At 51.7% G+C, this 21,367-nt stretch overlaps 6 protein-coding genes across 6 annotated transcripts; 3 read left to right on the top strand and 3 right to left on the bottom strand.

The window, feature by feature from the left end:
* Nucleotides 1-3,048: 3,048 nt before the first annotated feature.
* On the bottom strand, nt 3,049-4,575 carry J7T54_001794 (FOX-2 multifunctional beta-oxidation protein; the record flags this gene model as incomplete). Its single annotated transcript, XM_051503828.1, has 2 exons — nt 3,049-3,175; nt 3,686-4,575. 2 exons carry the CDS (start codon nt 4,573-4,575, stop codon nt 3,049-3,051), a joined length of 1,017 nt encoding a protein of 338 aa, XP_051364774.1.
* Nucleotides 4,576-6,571: 1,996 nt separating this feature from the next.
* On the bottom strand, nt 6,572-8,318 carry J7T54_001793 (uncharacterized protein; the record flags this gene model as incomplete). Its single annotated transcript, XM_051503827.1, has 3 exons — nt 6,572-6,940; nt 6,997-8,011; nt 8,071-8,318. 3 exons carry the CDS (start codon nt 8,316-8,318, stop codon nt 6,572-6,574), a joined length of 1,632 nt encoding a protein of 543 aa, XP_051364773.1.
* Nucleotides 8,319-8,884: 566 nt separating this feature from the next.
* J7T54_001792 (FAD-binding monooxygenase moxY) lies at nt 8,885-10,944 on the top strand (the record flags this gene model as incomplete). The annotated part of the gene is made up of 6 exons (XM_051503826.1): nt 8,885-9,110; nt 9,166-9,759; nt 9,825-9,961; nt 10,012-10,375; nt 10,449-10,632; nt 10,686-10,944. 6 exons carry the CDS (start codon nt 8,885-8,887, stop codon nt 10,942-10,944), a joined length of 1,764 nt encoding a protein of 587 aa, XP_051364772.1.
* Nucleotides 10,945-11,171: 227 nt separating this feature from the next.
* J7T54_001791 (uncharacterized protein) lies at nt 11,172-12,965 on the bottom strand (the record flags this gene model as incomplete). Its single annotated transcript, XM_051503825.1, has 4 exons — nt 11,172-11,327; nt 11,386-11,843; nt 12,045-12,633; nt 12,714-12,965. 4 exons carry the CDS (start codon nt 12,963-12,965, stop codon nt 11,172-11,174), a joined length of 1,455 nt encoding a protein of 484 aa, XP_051364771.1.
* Nucleotides 12,966-14,700: 1,735 nt separating this feature from the next.
* On the top strand, nt 14,701-16,821 carry J7T54_001790 (Cutinase transcription factor 1 beta-like protein; the record flags this gene model as incomplete). The annotated part of the gene is made up of 5 exons (XM_051503824.1): nt 14,701-14,759; nt 14,816-15,117; nt 15,346-15,869; nt 15,933-16,672; nt 16,806-16,821. 5 exons carry the CDS (start codon nt 14,701-14,703, stop codon nt 16,819-16,821), a joined length of 1,641 nt encoding a protein of 546 aa, XP_051364770.1.
* A 1,915-nt stretch (nt 16,822-18,736) lies between these two features.
* On the top strand, nt 18,737-21,294 carry J7T54_001789 (uncharacterized protein; the record flags this gene model as incomplete). The annotated part of the gene is made up of 3 exons (XM_051503823.1): nt 18,737-19,528; nt 19,578-20,819; nt 20,878-21,294. 3 exons carry the CDS (start codon nt 18,737-18,739, stop codon nt 21,292-21,294), a joined length of 2,451 nt encoding a protein of 816 aa, XP_051364769.1.
* Nucleotides 21,295-21,367: the final 73 nt, after the last annotated feature.

The following is a 21,367-nucleotide window of genomic DNA, read 5'->3' as shown; positions in this document are numbered from 1 at the left end:
GAATTTGTTCTTAACATATGGATGCATTGATACTTCCCTCATGCTCCGAACACCCAATCGATGGTCCTGACTGGCCTAATATTAAAGGCTGCAACACTGTTCATGGTTCTCGTGTTAACGGCCAAAATCTTCATGCGCATTGAGCTCAGCCTGTGCTCGTATACGGCGGACGATAGCGACATATATATCAAAAGTTTACGACGGCTGAAATTCCTTATTACGAGTACCTTAATATTTTATTATTAAATCTATATTTCTATAAATTATTTTATTATAATATTAATATTATTGTATTTCGAAAGCTTTTATATTATTCTATAATAAAACTTTCAAGATACTAATTATATGTTAAAAATAGGGACCTAATGCCCCAACTAGGTGCCTCACGAGGCCCTCTCACATGACCCTTGCAGGGGCCCCCTAGAACTTACAGGGATCTTTCAGGGGACTGATACAAGGGTCCATAGCGCTTACGAATGCAGTGCTTCTGAAGCCTTCTATAATATTCGAAGGTTAGCACTGCCACACTCGCTATTACAAACCTTCTATAATCTTCCACTAGGTTCGGTTTGATCCACTCTTTTACAGGGTATTATAGCGCCCTCACGCCTATAAATATAGGCCTTCACTACTAGAAAGTTCTTTTGAATTAAGTCGTCATTCTTTTATCTGTTTGCCTACCCTAAAGATCATCGAATTAGTCGCGATCTTCCTTTCACTGCACCTATAAGAATACTACTCTTTAATAATTAATATGTTAAAGTAATAATAATTCTAAACTGCTTTATTAATTAATAACCCTTAAGTGATTACTTTATTAATCGTAAGTATCTTCCTAGCGATTCCATATATCTATTCCCTTTATATTCCTCTACGCGCTTATTTAATTAACCTCTAGGGGCTATAATAAATCGCGTAATGCGTGGACGCGGTTATGGAGACAAGTCCTCTGACGCCGATTGTTCCGCGGTAATTATAGCCGTGGGCTCCTGGTAGCCCAAACCGTCCATTCCAGGATCAAAACGCGGGGATGCAACTGAGTTGATGGAAGTGGAACCGCGGGGAATGTAGCTAGCGACTGCAGATGTGCATTGGGCGCTGCTAGCGTATGAGGGCTGCATTACTGAAGCTGTACCACGGTCACCACATGTACCCTGCTCCGGCAACCGGTAGTTCGGGATTTCGGTTGGCACCTTGATCCGGCTAGGCGTACATGGTCATCGTCGTCGTCAAACAAAGAATTAATAAAGGTATCGCCATGCCCGGTCGGCGCCTGGGAAGTTCTACTTTACCAACAACGCCACAAGATGCCGTACCACGGAGCAGCTTTCGAACCCAGTAAGTCATTTCACTAGACTCTGTTATGGGTGCCTTTTAACAAGAAGAAGCCACTCGGAACATTTCCATCTGGGATTGGCTCTTCGAGAAACCGGACCGCACGCCTTCAGAAACTGCTGGATTCTGGGATGTAGCTGAAGGCTCTTTCATCTCCCACCGAGAACTGAAAGAAGCAGCAGAAAAACTCGCAACAACGCTCGCAATCGATTATAATATCCTGCCAAGTCAAGCAATTGCGGTCATTGCACAGAATTCCACACAATATGTAATTTCTGTTCTGGCTGCTGCTCGCCTGAGGTCAACCGTCACGCTCTTGCCCCCGACCGCGAGCGCAGAGGACCTCAGCTACATGCTGGAAACGTCTTCCGCGAAGCTCATTTTCACAGAAAAGGGCTTGCTGTCGAAAGTTCGTGATGCCTGCAGACGTATAGGGCTTTGTGCTGATGGAGTGCTTCTTCTTGATGCCGCGAAGGATGAGGTTGACGCGCTTGGAGGCTTGGCAAGGAACAGCAAGGAATCTCCTTGTCGACAGTCAGTTCTACCAAGTCAACCAAGTCAACTCCCTCCGGCATTTCTTTCTTTCACTTCAGGAACTACCGGCAAGCCGAAAGCTGTAAGTAATTGCGAATCCAGCGGCCTAGTATTTTATCTATCTAAGTACGGCCGAGACAGCGAACCGCAGCAGCAACTGACATGTAATGGGTCCAGGTTATCCTATCACACGCCAACATTATCAATCAGCTTCGCCAAGTCGAAGATGTCTCGCCTACTCAGAGAGGACCAAGAAAAGTTCTGGGGATTCTTCCATTCTACCACAGTGAGCTTCCCCCTTGTCGCCAAGTCTCATAAACACCTGGGTTGAGGCTAATGAGCACACATTAGTCACCGGGCTTGTCCACCTAATTCACCTGCCGGTCGCGACGGGCCATGACATGGTCATCATGGGTGGGTTTGACATGAGAGCCATGATGGACACCATCAAGCATTTTCGATGCACTGAGCTGTGGCTCGTCCCTCGTGAGACTTTGCTAGTACCGAAGCAACGCCTGGAACTTAATCACTGATTGGTCTTAGCTCTGCTGATACGACTTTTAACCGACAAGGTGGCCCGAAACTACGACCTTTCGCACGTAGAGCAGTTCAACACCGGGGCCGCGCCGTTGACAGATCAAACCATTGCCCGACTCGCCCAGCGCTTTCCCCATATCCGCCTCCGACAAGCCTGGGGCATGACAGAAACCACGTCGTGTCTTACTGTTACGCCGCCAGACCTCATGACATGGAGCAATGCATCAAAGATCGGCCGCCTAGTACCTGGCACTGCGCTTCGTGTTGTGGACCCAAATAGTGGTCAGGAGGTGCCAAGCGGTGGAGTTGGCGAGGTCTGTCCTGCTCAGCGTCTGTGAACGCGCGCAATAAGTCAATGATGCTGACAAATGCGCAGTTTTGGGTGAAGGGACCCCAAGTCACTCCAGGCTACCTGAACCAACCAGATGAGACGGCCCGTGCTTTTACTGAAGATGGGTATTTTAAGACCGGTGATCTGGGGTCCATTGACCTCAATGGCTTCCTCGCAATTCACGACCGGATTAAGGAGATGATCAAGGTAGCATGACCTCAACGGCGACACAGACTCCTTTTCTGACAGTGACTTAGGTTCGAGGCCACGCCGTCGCCCCAGCTGAATTGGAGGGCCTTCTTCTGGGTATCTCATTTGTCGCTGATGCAGCCGTTATCGGTATCGCGGATGAGTATTCTGGCGAGGTCCCCCGTGCCTTCGTGGTCCTGCATGAGGGCGTTTCCAGAACTGAAGATGCCCTTTGCAGAGAGATCCACTCTGTTTTCAAAGAGAAGAAACCAAGATACAAGAAGCTGGCGGGAGGCATTGAGATTGTGAAGACTATTCCGAAAAGCCCCTCAGGTAAGATCCTCCGGCGAGTTCTGAAAGATCAGTGGAATGCGTCTGTTGGAAAGACAAAGACAACGTACAAGCTGTAGCTAGGGATAGCAGAGGTACTCACCAAGGTCAAGTCTGGAATGGTATTGTTGCTGAAGTCTTGTTCCAACCCTTCGTTTCCGATGTGCAAACCAATTAAGCTACACACGAAGCCGTGGATAATGCACCTGGCCTCCGCTCCTTCGGATCTTCCATCGCGTGCCCTCCAGATCAGCAGAGTTTGGAGAGCTGTACAGTCACGAAAGGGTACAAACTTGCATAACAGTGACTGGTTTGGTCAAATTCAGGTCTTCTGCTTAGCTCTATGGTTTTAGTCGTAGGTTTTGCGTCATCGGACCCTACAATTCGATTTTACCCAAGTCCTCTCCCGTAGCGTGTTTAATGGCATACGACACAAGGTCAAGCGTATCGCTTGGTACGTAGAGCTCGCTTGAGGTCCCCATGACTTTGTCAAAATTGTCCAGGTAGCCCTGCGAGGTGGACTCGTTGGTGTGACCTGGGACCGTCGCAATGGTGGTCCTCGCAGCCCTTCCACCCCCCGCACTGAACAATTCTCCGGACACGGGGCACTCCTCGCTAGCCAGAGCAACGACGAATTCGGCGACAAGCTGAGTTCGGAAATACTTTCGAGTAATCCTCTTGATCACTGGAGACAGATCCGACATGCGTGAGGCGGCAGAAGGCATGACTCCGTTGATTTTGATGCCGTGCTTGGGGCTGAATCGCCCAAGGTCCCTTGTAAGGCCGAAAACAGCTCCTTTGCTCGCGACGTAGCCTCCGTCTCCTCCTGCTCCCATGCCGACGATGCTATCGGAAGATGTGTTGACGATGCGGCCGTAGCCGTTCCGTTCCATGAACGGGTAGACCGCACTGATCAGCATGATGGTACCAAGAGCAGAGATCTCCCAGGTCCGGCGGAAGGAGTCTACGTTGACGTTGTCTTGGGAGCTGGCGCTACCGGCAGTCCCGGCATTGTTGATGAGAATGTCGACTTTTCCGTATCTCTCAACAGCCGTCTGGACAATCTCTTGGACCTCGGCCTGGACGGAGATATCATGGCCATCGGCGTATGCCTCGCCTCCCCCCGCGATGATCTCGTTCACCACCTCTTGGGAAACACTCTGATCGCCCCGGGTCCCATCAATAGTGCCGCCGTAGTCGTTGACGACGACTTTCGCTCCTTGCGCTGCCAAAAGCAAGGCGTACTCGCGACCAAGGCCCCTGGCAGCACCCGTCACGATAGCAACGCGATTGCTCAGGTCCTGGAGTTTCGAAGACATGGTTACTGAACGAATAAGTGCGGGGATTCGATGAACAGTGTAAGATCTGGTCTGAGCTGGTATGCAGTAGGGACAGTGTTCAGCTGTCCATGAATTCATATCAATTTCTCCAGCTTTGTCTCAACGGAGTCCGGCTTAAAGTGCTCCACTCTGTCGAGGCCATTACTCAGTCAGTTAACCCCGCCATCGTGCCTTTTCCCCACATGACACCCATGACCCCCTGACTCAGTGCTCTTTGTCAGTACGCGGAGCTTCGGGTGGGCAACATGCTCTCGAAAAGCAGATGTGCCACAATTGGCTGTGTAGCTTTGGGACCTGCTGCATAAGTGCTACAAAATATTTACAGTAGCATAATACTATAGCACGCCTCTTTCTAGTAAGGATTGGTGATAAAAATCAGGGAATCGTTTATATTGATTCCTTAGTAGATATTGTCTTATATTAGGCTAGTCAGGGTCTTTATTCTACCTAATTTAATATATATCAACTATCGAAGAGAGTATTTTATAATAAACTTACCCCTTTAATAATAAGAAAATATAAAAAAATCTAACTATATATTTATAAACTTACTATAAACTGTTTTTTATAACGCTTGTTATAAAATAAACCTAATATCTAATACGCTATCTATAACTTTATTTCTATAGTAGAAGCTTTCTTAAATAATAATAGCTAACCGACCGAAGCCTTAATTAATAAGATTACTACTAAAGATAACGATAAAGATAAGGATAAGTTACGCTATACTATAGCCTTATTATGTACTTATAATATATATAGTATTAACTATAGTTATTGTGGGCTAAGCCCTATTAGAATAACTTAGTAGCTTAGATTAAGTCTATCTAACGATAAGGTAGAAAGGAAAGGGGAATATAGAGTTTGCGGGCTCTATACTTCGTGGTACGCTACGGGGCCTATGCGTTCTCCTAGGTATACGTGACGTGCTTCGGTGATCCGGGCTGGGTCTTGTACCCAGCCGCCAGCTTACTGGTGGCACCGTAACACAATCCTTGATTATTGTTACGGGTACGTTATAGGTTTTAGCTATAGCTCGAATACTAATATTTTTGTCTTTCTAAATAGCTTGAAGGGCAAGAAGAACCCTTAATTCCGCCGGAAGTGATTCTATTTCTAATGGTATCGGAGTTTGATATTAAAGACATATGGATATGTTATGGTGGGGAGGTGCGCGACTCGCTTGTGTGCGCGACACGCTTGTGGATTACTTTAGATTAAATTATAAGTACTATTTTAAAGGCCTTAATGGCCTTATTACAAGCCTAAGGGGCGGTATTATATAGTAGGCTAGTGACTACCTTAGGCTAGTAACTACCTTACTTAGTCAGGCTATATATTCGGCCTATAGCTACTCTCAAAAGGCAATATCTTCGCGCTGTCTTGTTCTTCCTCTTTTTTTTATTTTTTATAGTAATAGTATCTTCTATAGAGAATTCATCTTCTTCCTTCTCTCCTGATCTATTGGTCATCATACCCGGCAATGCTCAAGGAGCTGCATGTAGTATTTTTAGGGTTGACTTCAACGAGGGTTTGCGATCCGTAGCTTCTTAGCGGCGACAAGTACAATTGCTCTAGCGCGATCTCGAATTCAATGTTGGAATAGCCGGATCTCATCCAGCGAAGTAAGCTGACGGCCGTCTAATTATAAGTTTCTGAGCTTCGTGACATGACCGCCGGAGTGGAAAAAAGAAAAAAGAAAAACTCAAAAAAATTCTCGGGTAACAGAAGATCGAGGATTCTGACTGTATGGACGAGTAATACTGGTTTAGGATCTTGAAGGACTCGTTGGACCGCATTCCATAATTCGAGCCCCTCAGCCCGGGATTCTTGCAGCTTGACGAACGTGCAATGAAGCACCTGTTCACAGCTTGCGAAGTCTTGACTTTGACAACCCTTATATTAGTTACACGCTTATAGAAAGCTCTTCTGTAAACATCTCGACGTCAAACCCTCCCTTTTCCCATTCTCTTTTTCAGCCGGATTCAGTTCCCTTCGAGATACCGCCTTCCTCAAGCTTGGTTTTACCGAAGTGCCTTGGCTTGACCCCTGCTGCGTATAGCTCATCAAGCTCAATTACAGTCCTCCCTTTTGTTTCAGGCAAAAGGAACCAACAGCCAAGGAAGCCGCAGAAGGTTGTCGCCCCAAAGATGAAGCCGACCTTTCCCTGCAAATTTCCAGCGTCGGGGTTGAACATGTACGGAAACACGAAGCCAATCAGCCATTGCACGAGGCACAGGACTAGATTCGATAGCCCTTGAGTTCGTGAGCGGAGTCTCCAAGAAGGAATCTCAGCTACCACTGTCCACGCAACAGTTCCGAGGGTGATCTGATAGACGAATCCCTGACGTCTTGTTAGCACACATGACACCGCTACCGGTTGCGGATTATATCACTTACCCAAAGGAACATGAAGGATATCGTCACAATGGTTGTCGCGTACGTCGTCCCAATCGATGTACCTCCAACGACCATCAGTATGCAGGCACACGCAAGTTGGCCCCACACGATCAACGGCCTTCGTCCAACAACTGTCAACAAAGGCCAGGACAGAATGTTAGCCACAAACATGCTGCTGTTGTTGATCATGCTGAGGAGGAATGACTTCTGCGCGCCCATCCCTGCAAGTTGATAGTAGTAGGATTGGTAGCCGAGAACAAACACGAGCCCAGAGAGATATTGACACCCATAAATAAACATGCAGGTCAGGGTTCTTTTCCGGTCAGCCTTTGCAAAAGCCGTGGCGTAGGAGACGCTTGAAATCTCTTCGCGCAACTCGGATTCGGCTCGGACAGTCTCCTGAATCAGAGCAAGGATCGCGTCGCGATCGATGTCTTCCGGGTCCCCATGAAGCCGTCGAAGGGATCGTTTTGCTTCTCCCAAACGTCCCTGACGAACGAGCCATACGGGCGACTCGGGCCAAACCCACACCGTCAAGATGACGATGCACGGGATGATCCACTGGCAGGCGAATGGGAGGACGTATGCATTCTCAGTGTCCGCCGGACCAAGCTTGTACATGATGCCCGTGAACAGCAGGGTTCCGGAAAACTGGATGAAGTTGGTCATGGCCGTAAGCCAACCACGTAGCTGTAAGGGGGCCACTTCGGATGCGTACAGCGGGCCAAGCACCAGCCAGGCGCCGATTGGCAGTCCATTGACGGCTTTACCAGCTGTGAGCACGCCAAGAGAGCCGTTCGAGGTCGAAAGGTACTGTATGCCGACACCGACGACGGAAACACAGCAAAAGACCATGTTTGTGTAACGTCTCCCGATCTTATCAGCCATCCACCCCGTAGATATGGCTCCAAAAATAGCGGCAAGCTGAGATACGCCTCCGTATAAGCTCTGCCATGTTGCGGGGATGATGTAAGTAGCGGCCTCTCCCTCGCCAAATGCAACCCCATAATCCTTTCTGGAAACATATATTGTAAGCCCCCACCCAAACGGACATTGGGACCAGACGCAACTCACCTGAATCTTGGGATGGCCAACAGATTTCCGGCGATGACACCGTCAATTCCATAGCCAAAAACAACGAGCTGCCCGTACAGGATCCAGATCGTGCATCTCCAGAAGACTCTCAAGGTCTCGAAGAAACTGAGCTGTTTTTCAAACTCGGCCTGTCTTGCCGCCGCATCGGATCGATCCTGTTGGTGAGATGAAGAGCGCACTTCGACGTGCTCACTCGACAGCTTCTCGATTCTTTCGGGGCTAGCCATGTTCGGGAAGATGCTGTCGTCCGCGTTTCAATGTCAAGTATGAGAATGAGATGTCTTCCAGCCTGCCTGATGCTTTGGTTTTATGCCTGATCATGAATGGTGCTGCCGATGCGTAGAGGAACCGAAGAACAGATCCCCCGCAATACGCCACATAACTCAGGTGCTGTTGATCTAGAACATTGGCGTATTCTGTCGGAGGAGGCGCAATGTACCTGCTGGGGCATGTTCAGAAACGAGCGACTGACAAAGTCAACTGACAAAGCCGACTTTGTCAGTCCGGGGAATAAGTGTCAGCTATCGCGGGGTATGGCGGAGTTTGTGGGGTAGGATCACACGACCGGGTGGAGGATACCGAATATCCGAGGATCGACAGACCTCGCGAGTTTGATTCGTTTGACGATTGCCTTCAGATTTAAGCCCTTGGATTAGGCTCGCAGCCGTTTTCAAAAAGGCTACATCCACTGGTCTACATTCCGCACTTGTCAAGATAGTCCCTCTCAGCCTGTTTCCTACATTAACCCAATTTTCACTCGGAACAAACGCGATACGACACACCGGCTGACAAGATGTCTTACTCTGAATCTGACGAGTACGCTCGTACTTTTGACAACCGGGTAGGAGGCACTGCTATACAGGAAAACGTCGATTCCCAATACCAGGTCTCTGAGCACCTGTTATGGGCTCCGCGCAAGATGCGTGTGGCCTCCATCGGTGCCGGGGCTTCTGGAATCATGATGTGCTACAAGAAAGAGAAAGAGTTTGGTGACTCTATTGACCTGGTCGTATATGAGCGTTAGTATCGGTCTTTCAGATGCCGGAAACCACCACATGTTCTGACCGGTCCAAGGCTATCCCCAGTGCGGCGGTGTTTGGTATGCAAACAAATACCCTGGGTGCCGATGCGATGTTCCGTCCGCCGCGTACCAATTCGCGTTCGCCCCGAAGGCAGACTGGTCCCGCTACTACTCTCCAGCGGGAGAGATCCAACAGTACTACCACCAATTTGCCGTCAATCGCGGCTATCTCGACAAATATATCAAGGTGTCCCATCGAGTGGACAAGGTAGTCTGGGATGAGAGCGCCAGTCAATGGATTTTAACCATCACGGAGACTTCAGATGGGCCCGAGGAGAGAACCTTTGAGGATAGAGTCGACTTTCTCGTCTCAAACACGGGAGTGCTCAATGCCTGGAAATGGCCTGATATCCCCGGGAGAGAAGGATTCAAAGGTCAAATCACGCATTCCGCTGACTACGACACGTCCATCGATCTCGCGAACAAGACTGTGATTGTCATCGGATCAGGGGCTTCTGCAATACAGATTGTACCGGCCATCAAGGACCAAGCGAAGAAAGTCATCTCTTTCTACCGCACGCCCCAGTGGATCGGCCCAGGTCTTTCTACGGAAGGTTACACAGATGAGGAGGGCCGCAATTTTAACTGTAAGAGTCCAGATCGCCATTCTTGTTGTCCAAGGAAGTGATTCTATCTAACTGTCGACTTGCAGATACCTCTGAGCAGAAGCAGTCTTTCTCGGACAACCATTTGCAGTACCTCGAACATCGCAAAGCAATGGAGAACAAGATCAATCAGAGCTTCCGTGGCAACATATCAGAGCACCCACAGCAGAAGATGACCCGAGACGTAGGCTATCAAGGGCACAGGCATGGCATATAGCTAACAATGGCTCTCAGTTCATCAGCCAAAGAATGGCTCGAATTTTAGGCCACGATGAGAGGCTCACCAAAAAGCTCATTCCAGACTTTCCGGTCGGCTGCCGTCGGCTCGGCCCGGCAGAGGGGTTCCTCGAGTCCTTCCTACAGGACAATGTGGTTCTAGGCGAGGGCGACATCGAAGCCTTCACCGCAAGCGGTCTCACAACACGAAATGGAGAAGAGTACCATGCCGATGTCATCATCTGCGCGACAGGATTTGAAGTGAGCTTCAAGCCTCAATTCCCAGTCATTGGTCGCAATGGGCAATCATTGGCAGACCAATTTGACAAGGAGCCGTCAGCGTATCTTGCTCTGGCAGTCAATGGCTTCCCGAATTTTATGAGTACGTGACTAATCATTTCCACCTTGCTGCAAGATGCACGGATGGCTTGAGCACAAGCTGACGGGCTCCCTAGTCGGATCACTTGGACCCAACTGTCCCGCTGGCCACGGCTCGTTTGTGACCGTGCTCGAGGCAGCGCAAAACTACGTGTGTAAAGTCATCCGGAAGATGCAGACCGAGAATATCCGAGCGGTGGACATCAAGCCGGAGGCTGTGGCCGAGTACAACGAACATGTGCACGAGTGGCTGAAAAGAACGTAAGCGGCGCTCAAGTTGGTGTGGTTTTACTTTGACTAACACTTCGGCGAAGGGTCTGGGCAGCTGGATGCCGGTCATGGTATAACCAGGGGAAGCCTGGCGGAAAGATCACTGCTCAATACCCAGGCTCGCTGGTTCACTGGCGGCTGATGCTAGAGGAGCCTAGGTTTGAGGACTACAAGATCGACTACCGTCAGCGCAACAGATTCGAGTTCATGGGCAATGGCTTCACGTTTAAAGAGGTCCTTGGAGAGGATCTGGCATGGTATCTCGACCCTGAGTATGTTGAGAAGCCCCTATTTACGCACTGAGGAGCCCCCTCCACCTCGGATATACATCATAGAACCTTTGATCAAGTCTCCAATTGGCCAAGTTCGTGACTTCAGCGGTGATCTTGGAAGGATCACTGTAGAAATCAACATCGTTGGTCTCGATGCAAACAATCAAATGTTTGCCAATCTGGGATGAAACTTCGTGAACACACTGCACATCGATCTGTGACAGCATGATGACTTCCTCCCGCATTTTGGGCCTATAGTTAGTGGGTCAGCAGCTGTACCGGGCGGAAGAGCGGAACGACTGACCAGGCAATAAGCCCCGCCACAGCCGGATGGGCAACCGTGAGCTGCAAGGGGCTGGGACGGAGCCAAGAGGGAAGAGTACGGTAGGACTCGTCGTCAAAATTGACGTACCACTAAGTTCCGGTCAGTTTAATATTCTCACTTAGCCCCACGTCGGTGGTTGATTCCTACCCGTAGCAGAAGATAGAGGACCCAGTAGGCAGCCAGGAACTCAGATGGGCTTCTTGTTTGCTTGATGGGCTCCAGGTAACTCTTGATATCAGTCGAGAATGTGTTCTCGGTTTGATCAAGGAGAAACTCCCGGATGCTCGGATGCTTGATGGGCATTGCCTTTGAACGAGCCCGTCCGATGATATCGTATAACGACTTGTCTTTATGAAGCGGAGGCGATAGTAGGACTGGAAAGGAGCGGAGGTGCGGCAACGCATCCGACGTCCATATCCGCCACGGGTTGGAGAAAGGACCTGCACCATCCCACGGAAGCCGATCTCCTAGGCGTTCGGGTGAGCTATGTCCCAAGAAAGGTCTGCCATAACCAGCAAGTTCCTTGGGTGTGATGAAGTGTGACAAGTCATTCCTCTCGGAGCGAACCGTCGCCGAAGGTTCGGCGGCTTCTTCCACGCCTGCATCTGCAAAAGAGTGAGCAACGCGCCGATCTAAGCCAGATAAGGCCGAACTCGATGGGCGAATGGTCTGGAATGACCGATCAGTACCACTACGCTCATTTGATGGCAGCCCAGTCATGTCGTTTCCTCTTTCAAGCCAGTTGCTTTGTCCATCGGGTAGCTCTCCGGAGTTGAAAAGATGCGATGCGCCTATTGCGGTCGAACCGCAAGCCCATTCATCGTGAGGAAGCGCCAGCTGCGAGCCGTTGAATAGGTCTAGCGAATCGTTGGGGTCGTTCGGTGCCGTGAAAAAATGCGTTGGGTTTTCCAAGGGCCCTTTCAGTTTCCAGCCGTCCTCCATGCCGCAAGCGAACGAGGAGTGGCCTGCTGTCGGCTGACCAAGCTCCGAGTTGGTGGCCGCAAGCGGGGGCCCTCCTTCATTCCCCCCCGAAGACCCCGAAGGCCGATAATGTGTTGTCATATGTTCGCGCTCGTCTTTGCCACCTGCTCTCGAAGCGTTCTTCGCCAATGCGCCAATCTCTAGCTCCGCTTGCAAGGTGCTGGGGAGGTCTGGTGGATCCTGATAGGCCGAACCCGGGATATTTGAGCCGACGGCCTGTGCTGCGGTCACTCCGGCCCCCTCGTTTTCCTCGTCGCTTGGGAAGCTTCTTGGGGTCCCGTGGTGAGGTGAAGCAGCAGGTCTGCCGGTGAGCGAGATCATCGGTAGGGACGAAAGAATCGAGTTCTTGATCAAATCGTTCTGCCGTTGCATGATCCTTCCCATGTCTCCGCAGAGAGTGTGTAACGACTCGAGCTTCGTACCCAGATTAGCAGCTATACTTTCTGCGTCGCGAACACTGCTGCCGCAGCCAAAATGGTGATATGCGCACATACTTCTTGCCGAAGACGAAGGTTCTGAGCTCCGAGTCGGGCAGCATCGGACTGATCCGTGGACTGGAAGACCCTGAGCTTTTCCTCCAGCTGCTCGACATAGATCTTCTGCCTCTTCCGATGCTGCTGCTGTGCTCGTCTATCAATCTGCCGTTTCCGTTCCCGACGTGCTTGGTCTTCGGCGCAATCGGGCACGTAACCATCATCTCGGCGCTCGGCGCTACCTGTCGTGGCATGTTCCGGTTCCGAGTCCATTCGGCTGAGCTTACAGAGTTCTTGGGGTCATCCAGGTGGTTATCCCAATGAGAGAGCTACGTGGTGGTGCCCTGGCAGCCGCGCTTCCAGCAACCTCAAATGAACTGAACTGGACTGAATTGAACGGGGTTGAACGGGGTTGAACGGGGTTGAACTGGGTTGAACTGGGTTGCACTGGATTCCTCCTCGGCAGGAGCCGCTACTTGACCCCAGCCACGCCCCGGAGGCGGGGTCTGGCTACCAGCCGACGCGTCCGAATGAGAATCCGGTCTCGCACGCGGAGTCCCAATGCTTTCCTCCCCTCATTCTTCTCTCCATCTGCTCCACATGGCGGGGCGAGAGTGACCAGCGTTTATTGGTAGATCCGTAGCCGTTGGGACCAGCACTCAACTGTCGCTAAAATGCTCACGTGGTAACCCCGGCGTTGCCTAGCCTGCTTCAACCAACATTCATGTACTAGCTTCCGGATACACCGCACGTCATGGAGCAGACTTGGTTGTCCCTCTCCGCTCCGGTACACAATGGGGACGTCGAGTCGTTGCGTCAACCTCGACGGCTGCTGCAGGTCCTCATTTGCGGCTCCACAAGGATGAAGAGTGTGTGCCCCACGTAGATGGACGCGTGCTGTCCCAGTATTGCGGATCAGTGGAGCCTTGTTCTTCCCCGGGGTATCTCCTGGAGTTCTAGACTGTCGTAGTGCCGCAGCGTCTTCACAACCCCGCATACCCCGGACAATTAGCAATTTACCTGAGTCCTAGCACTTCTGGCGTGCAAATTACCCGCATGTCTGCAAGTGCGCTAGGTCTCTGCAAATAGTACGGTACATTAGGCATCTGTGACGGACGCTCCGAACGTGGATCCAGGGGTGGACCTGGCATACTGTAAGCTTGGCCGCTGGCGACCTTGACCGTCCGGCCTTGCTTACCTGTCCCATAGATCTCGACCGATGGCCGTAAGAGGACAACGCAAGAGAGAAAGAGGCGGAAGAAATATCTGCTCAAGAAGACATAGATCCCATCAGTGCTGGCCACGACCCAGCGTTCCAAGTTTAGACAAGCTCCCTTGGAATATCATCATTCACTTGTCGACACACACACAAACATGGGAACATGATGGTTTGACGAGACAGAGACCACACTTTGCCATTCGCCTCGGAGATGTCTCATGCCCTCACCATATCTCTCAACATGAACATGAGTAGCTACATCTCGTGTGCTAAACCAAAGTTGGACGAGTCTTAGGCTCCCATATACGGAAATTCGATGAGAGTGCCGCCAAGGCAATGCTGACCAAGCACGCTAGCCACACTGACTCAATCGCTCGAGTCAGGCGACGTGGGGAACAAGATCCAGCGGATCAATCCGGGCTGCTTGATTCGTCTATGTGTGGCTCCTGTGGGGGTCGTCATGGGGTCCCCGGGTCCCGGCGTTCTGGGGGATCTGGAGGGGGGGAAGGGGAATTGGGGTTATGTATGGTTCTGAAAGTCGGCGACAAAGAGTCCTTGAGGTCCATTGCATTGTTACATGCTGGCCGCACGTCAGCTTCACGACTGGAAAACATGTCTTGCTGCACGACTCTTCCTGAAAGCAGCACAATGCTGGAAAACAAACACCCACCTCCTGCGGACCCCGATACTTTGCCTCAGTTTAGGAAGAAGAGAAGAGCGCCGAGGGCATGTCTTTCTTGTCGGGCCAGGAAGGTGCGCTGTGATGTATCGCAAACGGGCCGGCCTTGCATGAACTGCTACTTGGATGGCGACGAATGTGTCGTTGTCCAGAGGAGCAACCGTCGCTAGTACGTGGTGCCCGGCGGCGACGAGGCTGATCTTCTTGACACTGACATGTCTGTAGCCACGCCAGACAGAGTGAAACGCACGGCAGCGTACCACCGTCTCGGGATCCAGATATCTCGGGGGTCAGCACAGCGGGTTTGACGGCGGAGCAACTCATGAGATCAAGAGTAGCCGAGCTGGCCTCGTTCGTCATGGCAGAAAAGTCCAAAGATGCCCCGGACGACGACGATCAAATGGGTTCCCACACCGAGGACACCAGTGCCAACAGCTTGAATTGCAAGAATACAACGGACGCGGCCCTTCCGGGCGTGCTGCCAACCGCGAGAGCCAAAGAGGACGAAGATCGTTTTGGTATATCTTGTATGTACTAAGCTACTGCGACGAGGTCGGTTCAAGTACTAACCAACTTCTTCTTTCTTCCCATAGCGCAGCATGATGGATCCGCAGCTCAAAGATCAGTCGTCCCGAATGATACCTCGATCGAACCATCAACAACTACGATCTGCTCCGATCCAGCGCCCCTCGACCAGTGTCTCTTGTACACTTCATACCTTTTCATTACACTCTCCAACTTTCACCATATACCAGTTCAAGATATGACCTTCATCAAGCAACAGGGCTGCCTACATGTGCCTGCTCGGTACTTGATGGAAGAGTTCTTGGAAAAGTACTTTCTTCGCATCCATCCGTTCCTTCCGATAATCAATGAAAAAGACACTTGGGGATTATGGAGTATGACCGGCCCTCTCGGCGAACTCCAGATGCCGCTTCTGCTTCTGAGAAGCATATTGTTTGCCTCGTGCAACTTTGTTTCGGTCGAAACGATCCAGGCCCTTGGATATCGGAGTATACGCGAGGCAAGGGCCTCATTTTATCGGCACGCCAAATTGCTACATGACTTTGAGACCGAATCATCGCCAATCGTCATGGCCCAAGCATCACTGCTCCTCTCATTCTGGTCGCCGGAATCCACCAAGAAATCCAACACTTCCTGGCTCGGCCTCGCTATTCAACATGCCAGAAACGCACGAGCTCATCGCTATGCGTCCATGGGACGCATGCGCTCATCAGCTCACCAGACGCAGCATCATGAACAGAATGTCCTCAAGCGAGTATGGTGGTGTTGTATAGTGCGCGATCGTATGGTCTCTCTCCTTATGCGGCGGCCGATTCAGATCACTCGAGCCCACTTCGACTTTGACACGAGTCCCTCCCTTGAGCCTTCTGATCTTGCGGATGAGTTCGAGCAGTCTAAAGTCTGCGCTTCTCAGACGAAGCGCCATTTGGCCGGTGTCTTCTCCCATTTCACAAGGCTCTGCGTTGTCTTGACGGATATCCTCGTTGTGGCATTCCCTCTGAACGACAGCCCAGAGGGCTGGCAAAGGCCGCGACCAGCCGACGCGCAACTCTTGAGAGATACTAAAACGCATCTTCAGAAATGGTTCGCTGATGCGGCCTCGACGTTTCCTTCGTTCGGGCGCAGCGGTTTGTCAGACCTGCGGGCAAGAGACGATAGCCACTCGTGCGATTTGGTGTTCGTCTACACCAACCTAATGTACATGTTCTATCACTCCGCGAGAGTGGTCCTCTGCAATTCCGAGATTCTAGCGCACACTCTATCACAGAGTCGAGCCGGCTGGGACTCGAAAGCTGCCTTTCATGAGAGTCGGTATGAGCTTCAAAATGCGGCTTCGGGCGTGGCAGAATGTGTGAGGGATATGGTCCAAGAAGATCTTGCACGCTGGCTGCCCATCTCTGCTATTGGGCTGACGGCCTTGCCTCTGGTCCTCAACATTCTCGACGTTAATATGGCAGAGCTTGCCACAAGCTCAACGACCCAATTCGACGCGGTTCTGTCACTCAAACAGCATCGTTTGAATGTGCTCATCGAAGCGATGAAGGTCTATCGACTTCAGTACGACGAGGCTGACTGGATAACAAGGGTCATTCGTCATGTCGTCGAAGTTATTCAGTCGCGTGATGCCGGACGAGGATTGTCTTACTGTCAGCCACGGCTCAATGACTGGACTGAGCTGATTGTCTCAAAGCCTGACTTCTACCTGAGAGTCACCTTTGCGTTCGACTCAAGCCTTAGTGAGGGAAGACTCTCTGAGGATGGCGATTTTCCCCTGAGTCTGAGAAATTCACTCGAAGACGACTTAGCACTACCGGACCCACTAAGCTTTGCGGAGCATCACACAACGACGCAGTCACAGGAAGGCAACTCGTTTTTTCAAGAGTTATGTTTGCCCACAATGACGACCAATGAAGACAATATAACCAGTCTCCAGGCATCAAATGAGGCTTTCGACTCTCCTAATCACAGCGAAAAAGGAAGTCGTCTGGCAGAGGTGAGTTTAAGAGAGAAGGAATGTCCCCTCGCTACGAGCAAGTCTTCCAAATCGCTGCTTCCGAGTGAAGATTGCGTGTTTGACTTGACACATGAGGAGGACGGCATGTCTTTCGTCGAGTAGCAAGAGTAAATATCACTTGGCTATCCATGGTATTATCAACGTTCAGTCACTTATTCATTCCAAACCCTTTGATACTCGACCACAAGGTTGCTATGCTTTACCTTGAACGATTCACCCTGCAGTCAGGTCTTTGCAAGACGGCACAATTGTAAGAACATCCTCTTTGCCCCAAGGGTTAAGATGATGTATAAGCGGGGGCTATGAAGTACTAGAGTAGTCCTAATTCCGAAGTCATCTCAATTTGTTTCAAGTGTTTCCTCGATAACAATTGAGCTATACTTTAGACAGGTCCAGTTGCCATTTTTTATTTACGGTGTCGGCCAAGCCCGGCTTAATTCCACGAACCAAGGATGGCCATTCGACATGGTCAATCAAGTCGACATTCTCTACTGGCACACTAGAAATCACTTCTGGAACCAACAGCGTCACGTTCCTCACCAATGAGGAGCGAACAGACGATGTGTTGGTTTAGTAGATAAGGCTCTTTTTTCCCCCCTCACTACTGTGCTTCGGTTAGCTGCTGCGATATACTAGCTGGTATTTGTGGTACAACTGCGAACCGCCTTGCCCACGCCGCTGCTCTCATTGCGATCCCCAGGAAAACGACCCAAAACCCCGGATCAGGGAAAGGACCGTTCCAAGCGGTCACCTTAGCCGTTCGCTGCAATGTCATCTATTCGAGCAGCAACATCCGCACAACTCGCCGTCTCCGAGGGCGAGAATGTGTCCAGCAGCATCGCTCACTCCCCAAGCATTCGTGGAGGTTAACGACACTGACTCTGCACTATGTGAGTGCGACAAATAGGTCAGCCAGCTGCTAGCGAACACACTGATACGCGCTCCTCAACGCTAGGGCAGAGTCATGAAGTGAAGAGTGAGTCGCAACTAGCATATGGATCACTAAACCGGAAACTAGCAAGACTAAAAAGAGCGGTATTCGCGACTAAGATCAAAGAGGGTAACCTAGGTGAGAAGTGCCGCCTGGATCACGTAAAATGAACAGGGGTGCTAGATATTGATAGGCTTAAGCTCGAGCTTTTGTAAAAAAAAATAAGGGGGGTGATGAACAAGACCACTCGATGCCATCGATGAGATCTAGTCATATACGATAGGCGAGCGTCTGATATCATGAATGTGCCTCGCTCATCATGTCACGCCAAATCAGTGTGGTGCTCATTTAAACTCCACGCGTTAACGCGTTCTGTCGCACCAATCAACATCCATTTAACGCAGCTACACCTACAAGTCGATGCGTAGATGTCTGTCTCACTTGCGGTGACTCAGCAATAAGGCAATATGGTGTGGGTGGAGGCTCACCCGGCTCACCCCCAGCTCACCCACGTCACGCGATTGGCCGGAGTGGGAGAGCATTTAACACATTTCCCTCAGGGTCCCGGATTCGGCGCGCGTGGGTATTGATGACCCTTGGCCAGTCAAGTCCATGGTGTGAGCAACAACCAAAGCCATCATTCAAGGACAGGAATTGGGTCAATCGAAAGTTGAGGATGGCCGACCCTGGCGGTGGCGGACGGTCACAGAGCAGCAACGGCCAGCCCAACGGCTCCCTTTCTGCTGGTCCCCGACGAACCTCCCTATCCTCGTTCCCATCCTCAAGATCTCCCTCGCAGATCTCAGGGGGGCCGTCGAGGTCGCCACAACCACCGATTTTCGATACGACGCGAACCTCGGACCACAGCCTTGCCAATGCCTCCTCACGACGCTCCTCTGCCTCGGCGCCTTGTCGCCGGCGCGCGAGCTCGAATGCGCCGCGGAAGCTACGATCCCAATACCCTCGGGGGTCCACGGAGAACCATGTCGAGTATATTCTAGTTGCGTCGTTTGATATCGATCGCGGCCCCGTCATGGAACATCAGTTTCCACTGGCGATCACAGGCGATGAGAACATGCTGGCAGAGCTCATGTTGCCGGATCAGGCACACTCGCGCAAGTCGGATTGGACTTTGTTCTTTCTCCACAAGGAAAGCAGCGAAGACGAGGAAGATAAGGAGCGCCGGGCTAAGGAGGATCGACGTAGGCGACGAAGGCGGAGACGAAATCGGGCCGCAGGTATCATCGACGAGGAAGACGAGGACGCGCTCGACGAGTCGGATGAAGAAGACGACGACGGATCGGACGGCTACGAAACTTCGGAGAGCGAGCCCGAGGGCGGCGAGGGACCGCCGCTGATTTATGTGCTGAACCTGGTGAACACCAAGCATGACAAGTCGGTGAAGCGCGGTGCGGTGGTGAAAGCAATGGCTATATGCACGAGGCACCCTTTCCTCCATATCTACAAGGTGAGCCGCGCGCGCGTAGGCACATGGAGCTTGGCACTGACTTTGGAAGCCTCTCTTGCTCCTCGCGCTCGAGGAGTATTTCAAATCCCCTGTCCCGGAGACGTTATCAATGCTCTTCGACGCTGTCAACGCCATGGACTTGTCTCTGATGCCTAAGCTGAGCCTGCTGGAAAGACATCTGTTACTAGCCAGTGACAATCGAGACTTGTTTGTCGAGAAGTTTGAGCGCATGATCCAACAGCGCATTCTCGAGGACAAAGCTGAGGGCTCCTCTGTAGATTTGGGGGAAGGCAACCAAAGTCCGGCCAGAACAGCCGGCATATCGCGCAACGGCACCAGAGCCTACGTCGAGGGAGGCCCGTCAGCCTACTCAGTTCCTCGAGACACCCACGAGCTGGAGACGAAGATCATGTACAAGGGCATCCCCATCCCAGTCAAGGTTCCCACGGCGATCATGCCAGAGACAGTGGGCGATTTCTCCCTGATCAAACTAATCCAGATATTCTCCGACGTGCACGCGAAGCAGCCTCAGCCCTTTCCACTGCACCCACACCTCACAACCAACGGCATCCATACCCATCCAATCATCGTTCTGGTCAACGGTCTCTTGACCCAGAAGAGGGTCATCTTCCTGGGCCACGGCATGCCGTCGGGCGAGGTTGCTGAGGCTGTTCTGGCGGCTTGCGCGCTTGCCTCTGGCGGTATCTTGCGAGGCTTCACGCGGTTCGCCTTCCCCTATACCGACTTGACCAAGATCGACGACCTGCTGAACGTGCCGGGCTTCATCGCCGGCGTGACAAACCCTACCTTTGAACACCACCCGGAATGGTGGGATATTCTGTGTGACCTGCCCAGCGGTCGCGTCAAGATCAGCAGCAAGATCGAGCCGGCCATGCCTACCGACGGGCTGCAAAACTACCAGCAACAGAACCCTGCATACGCGTCCCTGGCGGGCGGCCTGTCGAGTCAGTCGATGGATCTGACGGGGGACCAGGCCTTTATGGCAGACATTCTGCGTAGCATCGCGGCCCGGCATGGCGAGCGTGTGATCCGCGCCAAATGGAGGGACTGGGTCCTCAAGCTTACGCGCATCGCGGCGCAGTTCGAGGAGAGCGTCTACGGCGCGAGCGCTCTGTACATTGGAAGCGACGATGAGCAATTGACGCTCCCTGGCGCCAGTGGGCATGGCTACGTGTGGTCCGATGACATGGCCAAGCATAGGGAGCTTGCTGGCAACATAACAAGGATCGAAGGCTGGCGCAACACGAGGAGCTACTACAGCTTCGTCCAGGTAAGTCAAGGCTTGCTCGCTTTATCGTCTGATTCACTCTGATCTGACGCGCCCCTAGGATCTCGCACAGCTATATACGGTGCGCCCGCTAAAGGGGCTTGACGTGGCACACATGCACGACAAACTGCGTCTGCAGCGATTGTCCCCTACGCAGAGTCGGGACATTTACTTTACATTATCCAAGCACATACATTCGTACGACGAGATATGCCTCCTTCTCAGTGTGGCACCCGAGTCGCACGCGGGTCTGTTCTACATCGCGCTCGGCCTTTTTCACAAGGAGCCCGAAGTCAGAGCGAAGACGGCCGATCTATTAGAGCGCATAGCCGAGCATGAGGCAGGACAGCACTGGTGGAAGAGCTTGAGCAGGTTTGAGAAGATGGCCTACGAGCGCATGAGGCGGGAGGCCGAGCAGGCGGCCATGAGTCCGTTGGAGAAGGCGATATCGCCAGGCAGCATGCAGCGGATGAGTTGAGCGGGCGCATTCACTGGGTGGGTATAGGCGCGAACTTATCATTCATGGGGGACGTATCGGGTTCACGGGTGGC

Source organism: Emericellopsis cladophorae, assembly GCF_022114955.1.
Source record: "Emericellopsis cladophorae strain MUM 19.33 chromosome Unknown NODE_6_length_900724_cov_123_231613, whole genome shotgun sequence".
Lineage (NCBI taxonomy): Eukaryota > Fungi > Ascomycota > Sordariomycetes > Hypocreales > Bionectriaceae > Emericellopsis > Emericellopsis cladophorae.
Note: the sequence above shows the minus strand (reverse complement) of the source record. Positions and strands in the feature narration are given on the sequence as shown.